Here is a 14,656-nt window from a genome sequence, read left to right on the forward strand (position 1 = left end):
AGGAACTTTACATGTTTCAAATAACGTTATAAACCAGAGGAATTTTACATGTTTCAAATAACGTTATAAACCAGAGGAACTGTACATGTTTCAAATAACGTTATAAACCAGAGGAACTTTACATGTTTCAAATAACGTTATAAATCAGAGGAACTTTACATGTTTCAAATAACGTGGTTTTGAAGACACGCGGAAACCTTTTATGTTTGTTTCAAAAAAAAAATTGCCCGAGTTTAGCCATCCCTATTTTCGAATTCATAGACTAAAACAGACAAGATAATTATCTTTACAAGTTTTCTTTGATGTGATAGTTGCCTAAGACAATGAATTTCATAAACAACTCATAGAATGCCAGTAGGTATTATCAGAACCAGCGTACTATAGAAATAAATATTACTTAATCAAATCAATGTTCACTCATTCTTACTTTGTACTTTATGCCTTCTTAGAGTAACTTCTTCCAAACTGACTGAATTAATTTGCATACAAAACGTGCCAAAAATGCTGGATAAACCAGAGATGGTCAACTGTTTGCTGGATAAACCAGAGATGGTCAACTGTTTGAGCTATTTCTACTTCAACCATTTACATTGATCCACAGTTTAAAAAAAATATTGTTCTATATATCGATATTAGCGTTTCGAAATTCGAAGTTCAATATGCCTAGCATGTCACCTATCATTTTACACAACTTTTTAAAACGAAGAACAATTTGTTTGTAATTCCATTAGACTCTCAGAGAAGCTCAAAGTATACATATGTGAACATGCTTTCAACAAACAAATACGAGTTAAGCTCAAACATTACGAAGTAGGTAGAAATTTACCGCTACATACGTATATACACAACGAGATAATAACTGTTCTTCGAGGATATTTTAATCTAATTTATAACAAGAAACTCCATAACCCTAGCACTTTAGAAAGGTAACCTTTCGAAAACGTAAAGATTATGGGGTATTTAGTTTTGTTTTTAATTGATTTTTTGAGACTACGTTTTTTCTTGACATCACGAAGTGATCAAATTTTAAACACTTCGTTGTTATGGTAATAAACTCGACATGCAAATATAAATATTTCCTTTTTCAAATAACCATAATTTTTCATCAGAGTTGTGGTAGAATATAACATATAGTGCACGAATACACATATTATCTATCTACAGAAATATAGAAGACATGTGGTGATCATGTGCTTCGTGTAATAACATCTTTCATTGGAATAACCAATTCACGATATGTTTCTTTGTATTATATTAAACTTTTAAAGATGTTTACTTATTCACTCGTCTAGAACAAAATTCGCTTTATACTTACAACTATTATTTTTCAGCACGCCATAATCACTAATGGCAACATACGATTGTCATAGAAACAGTCATGTGACAAATTACATGTCAAGTATTTTGTACTGCAAAACTCTTCTCGAAAGATGGCGCTGATTCCTACCAAATGTTAATTTGCAACATTCAATGTGTTTATAGAAGGAACTTCAGTTGAACTAGAAGATCGTTTATAGTATTCTTTCAAAGGAAATCTTGAAACACTGCACAGTTGATATCTTATAAGACCTAATCTGTTCATCTTTCTGCTTCTGTTATCTTTCTTTTAAAAAAATGTCCTAATTTATTTGCTTTCTACAAACAACAAAAGTTGGTTGGTCTACACCTGACACGTATACATCAAGGTATATTCGAGACAAGTGTCAATTCTCTACTATTCTTAAGTAACAAAGGTTTAAAGACTTCGAGTCACTCAGTTATTTTTCCAAACTGGTTACTGGGTTACAAAATAATGTAAATTGAAACACGGAGATTTGAGATAAATTTTACTACTCGTAAATTTATATTTAAAAGTATCCTTTGTTTAGATATTTTCATTATTGAATTCATTTTGTTTCTATCTGTTTATATTGTCAGAAATATCCACATCTCTGACAACATCCTATACATATGAATTTAGTACAATTTCATTAATTTGCCATGAGTGTAACTACACTGAAATACATCATTATAGTTGTTATAACTGTGAATGGTTCCTTTGGAGCTAACAGTAACAATTTTCTTCGAAATACTGCTGAATGTATCACATTATCCCATCAACTGCGAGAAATATTCAACGGAAGTTCCTGGATTGGTAACAAACAATCCAACAAATTTGAAGCTTCTATAGAAGGTTGGGAAGCTGTACTTTTGATATCTGGCTTCGGCCTTTTTGCAGCTGGACTTGCTCATATTTTCAACATTCTACGAGGACACTTTTATCAGTCTCACGTGAGTGTATATTATTTTGTTTTTTGTGTGCTATAAATTGCAAACTGTCTATATGAACTTAAGAAGTATCCTCTATAATTAAGTGTATTATATTTGTACTTTTGTTTGAATCCTAAATTTTCTTAAGTTTGAATTTAATCTCGATGCTTCTACTGTGTATTTATCTTCATTTATAAACTTACCAGTTTGAAGTAACTCTTTATAATATATAAACACTTCCTAAAATATGTAAAGTACATACATTAGATGTGCAGAAAATAAGACTTGGAATCAAAATTATGAACAACTGAAGAGATTTGCAAAACATCACGTGAACAATTTAAAATTGTATGACCTTATGATATAGCATGTATTATTTAGTCAAGAACAAGATGGTAAAAGGAAGATAAATAAATTTTTACAATTGTTTTTCTACCAACAGTTTCTGCAAGGGATTTAGTGATTACTATGTTACCACGAGTTTCCACAAGTGTTATGGTAATTTCGATTGTACCAGCAGTTCCACAAGGGTTTTAGTGATTTTTGTTATGAAATTAGTGTTAACATAATGTTTATGGACAATAAGGAACATATTGGTACATAACTGCTGTTTCATCTTCTGAGCCAAACTAAAGTAAAAAAATTAAGCTGGTCCTTATCATTCATATGTATCTATCAACATTTCTTTTAAACTCACTCAAATTTACTGTCTCTACAAAATCCAAAGTCAGCCCCCTTCATCGGCCAACAACTCTATTTGAAAAATAACATTGTCTTGTCTAAATATGGCCTGGCATGGCCAGGTGGGTTAAGGCGTTTGACTCGTAATCTGAGGGTCGCAGGTTCGAATCCACGTCGCACCAAACATGCTCGTCCTTTCATTGTGGGGGCGTTATAATGTTACAATCAATTCCACTATTCGTTGCTAAAAGAGTAGCCCAAGAGTTGGCATTGGTGGTGATGACTAGCTGCCTTTCCTCTCGTCTTTCACTGCAGAGTTAGGAAAGACTAGCGCACATAACCCTCGTGTAGCTTTGAGCGAAATTCAAAAACAAACAAACAAACAAACAAACTTGTCTAACTTCGGCTCTTGCCTTGCCTAAATCTATATTTGTGTTCCCTAGTTCTATAATTCTCACTGTTAAGTATAAAAACTGTTGATGCATCAAAACTATCAACCCCTTTTAGAATCTTAAACACCTCAATCATATCCCCTCTAACTCATATTTGTTTAAAAGAAAACGAGTGTTGCTCTTATGCTAGACATTCTCCCATCAAATGTTGAATTAAAAATGGCATTAGATCAGTTTTGACAATACCTCAGCAATAAGTATAAAAATCACTGCATTTTAGTCCAGTAACTGTGATACTGTTCTATGAGCTATTCAGGTAAGTTTTACCTACAACATTCTTTAAATGTGCGATTTACTTGATTTATATTTTAATCTGGACCAAAGTCCATTTTATTCTTAAGAAAACACAAAAGCTGTGGTCAACTACAATTCGTTATACACGAATCTACACTAAAACATGTTCTGTAAAATATTTTGTTTGTAACTTATTACTTGTTTATTTTGAGTTAGTAACGAAAATTATTCGAATTCATCAATTTCAAATTGATAATGTTAAAAATAGGGTTTCTATACCTATGATTGGCAGAAAATAGATAGCTCATAATGTAGCATGGTGCTTAACAACAAACAAACAAATGGGTGATTTTGAGGTCTTTTAACAGTCTGTGTTTTTTACAGCATGTTAACGACAGCGATTAGAGAGTTTTAAAAAATTGATAGGTATGTTCTTGTATAAAGGTTTTCGTATAAAATTGCAAGCATATTTCAAAATTTCCTTTGTTTTAGAGAGAAAACACTTTAAAATTCATGTTTCCTGTCTTAGAGTACCGATGTATAAGATTTTACAAATCACCTAAAGTAAGGCTATTTTAAAACAATATTTCAAATGAAATTTGATGTTGAGATTTATGGTTTTGATCAAAACACTTCATCGACCATAATATCTACCAGAAATAAGCTGTATATGAATAAACGGATTCTTCTTTTTGGAACTTTTCAATTGGCTAAATTGAAGATGACATGTTCGAAGTTATTCCTTAGCTAATATTGTTTTATTGCACGTAACAGCCTGTAAGTGATATGGGTTTTTATTAATTATAATTTTTATGAAATAACTCAATTACTCACGTAGAAATATAACTAATGTAGAAAAGATAACAAAGGCACATATGACATATTTTGATGCTTTCTTTTTTTTCTCCCGAAGAATCACGTTATTTAAAAGAATATTATCTGTGAAACCTCAGGGAAATTAAACAAAAGAATATTATCTGTGAAACTTCAGGGAAATTAAACAAAAGAATATTATCTGTGAAACTTCAGGGAAATTAAACAAAATATATTATGTGTGAAACCTCAGGGAAATTAAACAAAAGAATATTATGTGTGAAACCTCAGGGAAATTAAACAAAAGAATATTATGTGTGAAACTTCAGGGAAATTAAACAAAATAATATTATCTGTGAAACTTCAGGGAAATTAAACAAAAGAATATTATCTGTGAAACTTCAGGGAAATTAAACAAAAAATATTATCTGTGAAACTTCAGGGAAATTAAACAAAAGAATATTATCTGTGAAACTTCAGGGAAATTAAACAAAAAATATTATCTGTGAAACCTCAGGGAAATTAAACAAAAGAAAATTATCTGTGAAACTTCAGGGAAATTAAACAAAAGAATATTATCTGTGAAACTTCAGGGAAATTAAACAAAAGAATATTATCTGTGAAACTTCAGGGAAATTAAACAAAAGAATATTATCTGTGAAACTTCAGGGATATTAAACAAAAAATATTATCTGTGAAACTTCAGGAAATTAAACAAAAGAATATTATCTGTGAAACTTCAGGAAATTAAACAAAAGAATATTATCTGTGAAACTTCAGGGAAATTAAACAAAAAATATTATCTGTGAAACTTCAGGAAATTAAACAAAAGAATATTATCTGTGAAACTTCAGGGAAATTAAACAAAATATTATCTGTGAAACCTCAGGAAATTAAACAAAAATATTATCTGTGAAACCTCAGGGAAATTAAACAAAAATATTATCTGTGAAACTTCAGGAAATTAAACAACATTTTTCTTTACAGCATTCACGTTGAAGCTTCCTACGTAATCGAGGTAGTCGTAAAATATTTTATTGAAACATTACTTTAAACTTCTTACAGTTTATCAACCCGTATTCATCCACGCCAAGTAAGTCTTCTCTCTCCAGAAAGCCATTTTAAAAGGAAGACATCTACAACTATTTCTCTTAAACAGCTGGCAAGTCACTTTCTCTTAATAAGCTGTCACTCTTTTTCCTACTCGCACTAAGTCAGGCTTCATATCAAACTTTGGCCTTCTCTACAGATCAAGAAATTCAGACTAACCCAGTTTCCATCACAGAACACCAAGTTTGAACATTTTTTTTTCCTTTAGAGTTCCATAGTAAGACCATACGGACTATATGACTAACACTTGTGTTTCGTTACCCTTTTATTAGAATTCTGTCCAAAACTAATGTTGATATAATGCAAGCAATCTTTTTAAAGTAAGAGGATATAAACAATTCGATGGCCCTCCTGCAGAAAGAGCTTGAAGGATGATAATAGAGTCATTAAGCAAGAACTGGATTTCCTGACAGTCAGTACGGAGTCTCCTTGCATCAAACACTTAATGAATGGAATTACATTTATTTTCAAAATTCCAACAGAATTACAAAACGAATATGGTTGTGTTAAGAACTTACTAAATATTGAGTAGCTAATATGAGGGGAAGAAGAGAAACTGCTGTTTATGAACGTTCCAGGATTTACGCATAAACATCTGCCATATGTTGTGCTTCCAGTTAAAGTTTAGTCAAACCTCTGAATGCCATTGGAAATCTGATTTTGCTGTCTCATTTATATATATATAAATGTATGCGTCTGTGCTGTTGATTCGATATATCTTTTTACTAAGTTATATCATCTTCCCATAGAATATATTTATGAATAATAAGTAAGTTATGTTATTATTACTTAGTGTGTTTCATTTTCACTTCCTTATTTATGAAATCGGACAAAATTCCATTACGTTTCGCGTAACTTGTTACAAATAAATAAAACTTATAAATAGCCATTACAACAGTTAATAACCTTTTGGTTACTTTCGAGTTACATCAGTATTTGAAAGAATTAAGTGAAGATTTTAAAGAAACTAAATATCTAACTATTTTAGGAGAGAAGCCACAAGTTTAAATTAAGTGAAATGAACAAAAAAATATTTAGCTCGATAGTGATTGCGACGTCGTAACGGCCACAGTTTAAATCAGCTCATGGCTTTTCTCCCCTCAACCTTACGTCAATCTATAACCATTCCTACAAAATCCTCGATTTGAGCTCACTTCGACTCTTGTCGGTTTTCAAAACATGATCAAGTTACTCATTATTTAAATTGACCACAATTCCATAGATAGAGATCAGATTTAATGTTTGTTTGTTTTTTTAATTTCGCGTAAAGCTTCACGAGGGCTATCTGCGCTAGACGTCCCTAATTTAGCAGTGTAAGACTAGAGGGAAGGCAGCTAGTCATCACCAACCACCGTTAACTTTTGGGCTACTCTTTTACCAACGAATAGTGGAATTGACCTTCACATTATAACTCCCCCCACGGCTGAAAGGACGAGTATGTTTGGTGTGACGGGGATTCGAATCCGCGACCCTCCAATTACGAGCCTAACGCCTCAACCCACCTAAGTATGCCGGGTTCAGGTTTAATATTAATAATAAAAACATTTCTGACTTCCTTTGTAACCCCTCACTTCCATTCCTTCTTCCGTCACTGCCGTTTATCCCATTTGTCTATAAATATGCTGTTCTTTATTTTAGAAATTTACTCACGAGTGAAGTCAAGATAAACCTCTCCCTAAAATTTTCGATTTGTTTTACAGTTGAGTTTTATCGAAAACTAATAATTAGTATATTGCTAAAACAATAACAAAAATTTGGATGAAAATATATTCTCGACTTTAATTGTTTTACGCTTTAGCAATGTTGATAAAGATTAGTCCAAGAGCTGGTGGTGGATGTATAAGTGTAAAAACCAATTCACGAAGACAGATTTGTAGATGATGTTATGATATTGACAGTGACACCAACTGTTAATGGTTTGCGTTTCGTTACCGCAATAAAACGTTCTGCGTTTTGGTACCAAGAGTGTGATATAAAGGTGAATGTCAGTTCACCCTTTTTGTCAGACAAAAGTAAGTGGTCGTTGTTAACATATCTTTCTTCTTGACTATCAGTTCAAAATTAGTGTATGTGTGAGGGGTATGCAATATTATAGTTATTGACCAGTAGGGGTCTTTAATTATTCCTGTGTTGGGCCTGCTCACAGAATGTGTATCAGGCGTCCTTCTGAGTCTCAAAAGTGTTCATTTTGTATATTTTACAAGTCAGATATTATAAGTTGGTACTGAAATGACACAGGCTGGACTCTAACTCCTGTCTTAACTGGTTCTGTTGCCCCACTTATATGTACGCTATTGGTTCAATGCATCCTTTTACTAAAAACCGAAAAAACAGAGACATTAAGCTAGGACAAAGATCTCTTACAATCAATTAGGTGCTTCTTTGTACTAAATATTTTTTTTAGTAATAATAACAAAACTGTCTTTTCTTGTAACCAATTCAATGACTTCTTGCACTAAAAGCGTAATAAATAAATTGTTAAACAAAAACATAATGTTATTGCAACTAGTGCTGTACCTCCTTATTATAAAAGTTTGGTGCACAGTATACTAATCATGAAAAAAGTGTTATTATAACGAATCGTACGTTTCCTTAAAATAAAATTCCTATTAACAGAATGATGAAGAAATCACCAGCTTCTTTTATTTGTAAAAGCGAGGCCTAACATGACATTTGATGATCAGACCAAGCTGAGGGTCGCGAGCTCGAATACCTTCTTCGAATATACTCGCGTTTTCATCTGTGAGAAAGTTATAATGTGACAGTCAATCTCATTATTTATTGGTAAAGATTAGTTCAAGAGCTGGTGATGCATGTTGTTGACTAGCTGTGCCTTTCCTCTAGTTTTTCAGTACTAAATTAGCAACGGTTGATGCAAATAACCTTCAAGTAGCTTTGTGCAAAATTAAAAACAAAATAAACAAACAAATCTAAAAACGGACAAAATACAGTTATATTTCATTAACACTATGTAATTGAAAACAAAACATATGAATTACCAATATCATAATTACCAATTATTGGGCTACTATTACGTTGCATTATTATTTTATTCGCTCGTAGTCAAGCCTCCAAGTGGTTTAGTGGTAAGTCCGAAGAGATTTATAACGCTAAAAACTGGACTTCGATACATGTGGTGAACAAAACACAAATAGCCCATTTTCTAGTTTTTCCTTAAGAACAAACAAAACTGCAATTAATTTCAATATTTAAAGTTCAATAACTGAAACAAAGTTATTAATTTAAAATGATATATTTTTAATAATACTTTTCTTTTAACCAGGATAATCTAGACACAGCATTTGATGCAGGTGGGAAAGTGTCCGTCGGGTTGACAGCTACAACAATAGTGTCTCAGTGGACCTGGGCAGCAACTCTGTTACAGTCATCGGCTGTGGCAAGCAAGGTAACAATGCAGCTCTGTGTTCTGTGCCATAGAATTGTTTGTTTGTTTGGGAATTTCGCACAAAGCTACTCGAGGGCTATCTGTGCTAGCCGTCCCTAATTTAGCAGTGTAAGACTAGAGGGAAGGCAGCTAGTCATCACCACCCACCGCCAACTCTTGGGCTACTCTTTACCAACGAATAGTGGGATTGACCGTCACATTATACACCCCCACGGCTGGGAGGGCGAGCATGTTTAGCGCGACGCGGGCGCGAACCCGCGACCCTCGGATTACGAGTCGCACGCCTTACGCGCTAGGCCATGCCGGGCCAGTGCCATAGAAATAACTTACGTTTATAGACACAGTCTATGGCAAACAAACTAACCATGTAACTTTATTACGTCATACCTTAAAATATAACTGATTCTATTCAGTTGTCATTTATAAGAGACTACGGAATCATGACTAGTTCTTGTACATCAGAAATTAGGAAAAGCTGAATTTACGACTTTGGTGATGAGGTACTTACATAACAGTGCATGCTTTGATATATTGTAATCTGTTTTGGATTATTATGAATGAAGTATAGTCTCTCATAACATCCTGATATTGATAGGATTCGAGGTTTGATTCCATGAGATGAACAAAGCGCAGATCGCCCATTGCATAGCTTTGTACTAAAATAAACAAATAACTTAGAGTAAATGTTCAGCATCTGTACTTTCATAAAAGTTTGAGAATTTTTATCTGTTCCTAACACTTGTCATAGAAATCACATTCACTGTTATATGTAACTAACACTTGTCATATAAATCACCTTCACTGTTATATGTACCTAACACTTGTCATAGAAATCACCTTCACTGTTATATGTACCTAACACTTGTCATAGAAATCACCTTCACTGTTATATGTACCTAACACTTGTCGTAGAAATCACATTCACTGTTATATGTACCTAACACTTGTCATATAAATCACCTTCACTGTTATATCTACCTAACATTTGTCATAGAAATCACATTCAGTGTAATATGTACCTAACACTTGTCATAGAAATCACCTTCACTGTTATATGTACCTAACACTTGTCATATAAATCACCTTCACTGTTATATCTACCTAACACTTGTCATAGAAATCACATTCAGTGTAATATGTACCTAACACTTGTCATAGAAATCACCTTCACTGTTATATGTACCTAACACTTGTCATATAAGTCACCTTCACTGTTATAATTACCTAACACTTGTCATAGAAATCACCTTCACTGTTATATGTACCCAACACTTGAAATCACGTTAACTGTTATCTGTACCCAACACTTGAAATCACGTTAACTGTTATCTGTACCCAACACTTAAAATCACGTTAAATGTTAACTGTTATCTGTTTACTCACTCCTTCCTCTTGGTCTGTCTATGACTAATTCCAAATCTGAAATATACATAAATAACGTTTCATTTGTATCTTCTATCTTCAACGAGTCACTACTCAGCAGACCTTTCATCAAGTATCAGATTTCGCCAGTTAGACTGGACAATAAAACAAGTTTTTTTATTATTACATTATTTCAGCCCAAAGGGCTGTTTGGCCATCAGAGGGTTGCGCCCTCTTTTAGATCAAGAGAGGCGATGGTATTAATGAATGATGTATGAGTGTGTGAATGACTTGGAAGTATATTTGTTTGTTATAGACAGAACAATCTGAGAAAGAAAAAAGAATCATTCTGCTATTTGGAAAAATATAACTGGTATACTGGGCATTGAAATATCCACATGACTAGTACTAGCAACTGGAAATGGCTTAACATATAAACTGGAAATGGCTTAACATATAAACTGGAAAGATGATCAGCTGGTGGCAAAAGCCTCATATGAAAATAAGCTTCTTGTTGAGGATATTAAAATAATAAAACACTGTTGAAGATATTAATTACAAAATTTTTGAGTATATAAAGAATAGGAGAAAAAGTTATTCCATCAAAGAACTCCTTTGTAATACTTGGATGTTTAAAGCTAACCATAGGCCATATCGTTCCAAAACTAGAAGACGTGGGTAAGAAAAGGAATGAGAAACAGAAATCCAGGCATTATAATTATATACAACGCACGGTTGGACAGACGAATTATAGATATGTAAAAGGAAAAACAGAAATCCAGGCATTATAATTATATACAACGCACGGTTGGACAGACGAATTATAGATATGTAAAAGGAAGGAGAAACAGAAATCCAGGCATTATAATTATATACAACGCACGGTTGGACAGACGAATTATAGATATGTAAAAGGAAGGAGAAACAGAAATCCAGTCATTATAATTATATACAACGCACGGTTGGACAGACGAATTATAGATATGTAAAAGGAAGGAGAAACAGAAATCCAGGCATTATAATTATATACAACGCACGGTTGGACAGACGAATTATAGATATGTAAAAGGAAGGAGAAACAGAAATCCAGGCATTATAATTATATACAACGCACGGTTGGCAGACGAATTATAGATATGTAAAAGGAGAAACAGAAATCCAGGCATTATAATTATATACAACCCACGGTTGGACAGACGAATTATAGATATGTGAAAGGAAGGAGAAACAGAAATCCAGGCATTATAATTATATACAACGCACGGTTGGACAGACGAATTATAGATATGTAAAAGGAAGGAGAAACAGAAATCCAGGCATTATAATTATATACAACGCACGGTTGGACAGACGAATTATAGATATGTAAAAGGAAGGAGAAACAGAAATCCAGGCATAAAAATTATATACAACGCACGGTTGGACAGACGAATTATAGATATGTAAAAGGAGAAACAGAAATCCAGGCATTATAATTATATACAACGCACGGTTGGACAGACGAATTATAGATATGTAAAAGGAAAAACAGAAATCCAAGCATTATAATTATATACAACGCACGGTTGGACAGACGAATTATAGATATGTAAAAGGAAGGAGAAACAGAAATCCAAGCATTATAATTATATACAACGCACGGTTGGACAGACAAATTATAGATATGTAAAAGGAAGGAGAAACAGAAATCCAGGCATTATAATTATATACAACGCACGGTTGGACAGACGAATTATAGATATGTAAAAGGAAAAACAGAAATCCAGGCATTATAATTATATACAACGCACGGTTGGACAGACGAATTATATATATTTAAAAGGAAAAACAGAAATCCAGGCATTATAATTATATACAACGCACGGTTGGACAGACGAATTATAGATATGTAAAAGAAATAATGAATTAAAAAGCTAGGAGATCAAAAGTGGATTTGTAATTGAGAGCCATCATCTGGGTTTTCCAATTTGGATGTTTATTGAGGATAACACCTGGGTATTTAACAAGGTTAGAGAGCTGGATGGAAATACTGTTAGTGTCAACACTAAATAACAAAGGTATGTGACAGGGACAAAAATTACCTTTTTTTTAATGTTCAAAAGTATTGCTTTTATTATTTTACTTGTATTAAGTGTAATATTCCAGATGCGACTCAAAACCCAAAAGATAATTACTTGCGGCCCTGAAGAAATTTACTGAGAGTAAGCATAGTTTAAGAAATAGCTAAAAGAGCATTATCATAACTAAGAAGGACACATTGGATTAGGTATATCACTAACATGAAATATACTGAAGAGGTTACAGAGGGTACACTCAAGAAGAAGAGTTCTTTTAATATGTTTGTTGTTCTTTTGAATTAAGCACAAAGCTACACATAAGGCTATCTGTGTTCTGCCCACCACGGGTATCGAAACCCAGATTTTAACGTTGTAAGTCCGCAGACATACCGCTGAGCCACTGGGGGACCTTTTAAGATGAATAGCTGCATGTCTTCGATAAATAAATGGTTTGGTTTGTTTTGAATTTCGCGCAAAGCTACTCGAGGACTATCTGTGCTAGTTGTCCTTAATGTAGCAGTGTAAAACTAGAGAGAAGGCAGCTAGTCATCACCACACATCACCAACTCTTGGGCTACTCTTTTACCAACGAATAGTGGGATTGACAGTCACATTATAACGCGCCCACGGCTAAAAGGGCGAGCATGGTTGGTTGACGGAGATTCGAACCCGCGACCCTCGGATTACAAGTCGAGCGCCTTAACCACCTGGCCATGCTGGACCCATAGAAAAATGAGCTGATTATTCGAACTTAGGTCAATGGTAGTGTTAAGTTTCGTAGTTTGTAAATTAAAGTCAGGTTTGCTTGTAAATTTGTTAGTTTGTAAATTGCACTCAGACTGAGCTGAAAGCTCTTCAAAATCAAAAACATCCAACAGGACCTGTTAGTGTTAAAACGATTGCATGTAGAATCATATAATTTGAGAAGTTGATATTGTGTCAATGACTAAAAAAAAATCCATCTTGGATAGGTGGCAAGAGCTGTTGAGGCCCGGTATGGCCAGGTGGTTAAGGTACTTGACTCGTAATCCGAGGGTCACGGGTTCCAATCCCCGTCACATCAAACATACTCGTGCTTTCAGCCGTGGTGGGCGTTATAATGTTACGGTCAATCTCACTATTCGTTGGTAAAAGAGTGGCCCAAGAGTTAGCGGTGGGTGGTGATGACTAACTGCCTTCCCTCTAGTCTTACACTGCTAAATTAAGGACAGCTAGCGCAGATAGCCCTCATGTAGCTTTATGAGACATTCAAAAACTAAACTAAACCAAATAAGTAAGAGACGTTGATCGGTAATAAATTTAATAAAACTATGGATTCATTGAACTGAAATGCTTTCGAGGTGTAGTTTTATTGAGGATGGTGGTTAGACTGATTGGACCATATAAACTAACATTTGTTATAGGATTATTAGGTTTTAGAGAATAATAAAATATAACTTTTAAGAAATCAGGGTAAAATCCAGAAGGAAAAGAAAAACAGATGTAAAGCCATAAAATGTTGTAGACAAAAGAAGGAACTTTTTGGAACATGCTTGAGATGACAGTAAACTATATCCTTAAAGGTAGTCACAACGATAGAAATTGTAGCCATATAATGTTTGTCTTGTGTTGGTTTCAGAAAAGTTTCGTTGTGAACAACTTCGTCGTAGGATTCTTCAACTAATAAAGTTTGTAAAGGTTTATTAGGAAGTAGCAGATGCTAACAGAGAAAACAGTTGAACAGGATGTATCTTTACCCTTTTCAATACCATAATTGACAGAAATGAAAGTTTTCATAATGAGACTACATGCTCAGTTTAAAAACAAACTGAACTGTGTAGTTGATGCCGTTCAGGACAGAGGTTCTTTGAACAGGGAGGATATTCTAGAGTAAAAGTAATAAGTCAAATAATATCCTCTACCGTTTGAAGTTGATAGAGGGAGTTTGAAGGAAACGTAACAGTATCAGTGGAATCAACAGGATTCACAATAAGAGGATCATACGGTTTTGAAGTTTGTTGTCCTTGGCATTTATAGTAATATTTGTGTGACACGTGTGTGTGTGTGGTGGGAGAATAAGTTCACGAATCTAATTTAGTGAACTGTCTGACTTGATTAGAACCCAGACAGCACACAGAGATTTACTAATTAGGGCACTTTGAAGCTTGATAAGTGTTTCAGCACAGGAACTTTCCGTAGAAACAAAGACTAGGTTGAGGTGTTCTAGAAACATTCATTCTATATCGTTGTTTAAAGATAAAATCACCACTTGGAACAAAAGGTGATCAATTACATTAATAATATTTGCTAAA

The 14,656-nt window shown here is 33.7% G+C and overlaps 1 protein-coding gene across 1 annotated transcript in view; it reads left to right on the forward strand.

Annotated features, from left to right (window-relative positions):
• Positions 1 to 1,665: 1,665 nt before the first annotated feature.
• LOC143250861 (uncharacterized) overlaps positions 1,666 to 14,656 on the forward strand; it is a 43,596-nt gene continuing 30,605 nt past the window's right edge. The window contains exons 1-2 of the mRNA XM_076501975.1: positions 1,666 to 2,271; positions 8,824 to 8,946. Coding sequence (XP_076358090.1) covers positions 1,981 to 2,271; positions 8,824 to 8,946 — 414 coding nt within the window. The 5' untranslated portion in view covers positions 1,666 to 1,980. The remainder of the gene's footprint in view (positions 2,272 to 8,823; positions 8,947 to 14,656) is intronic.

The sequence above is a fragment of the Tachypleus tridentatus genome, chromosome 5 (assembly GCF_004210375.1).
Source record: "Tachypleus tridentatus isolate NWPU-2018 chromosome 5, ASM421037v1, whole genome shotgun sequence".
Lineage (NCBI taxonomy): Eukaryota > Metazoa > Arthropoda > Merostomata > Xiphosura > Limulidae > Tachypleus > Tachypleus tridentatus.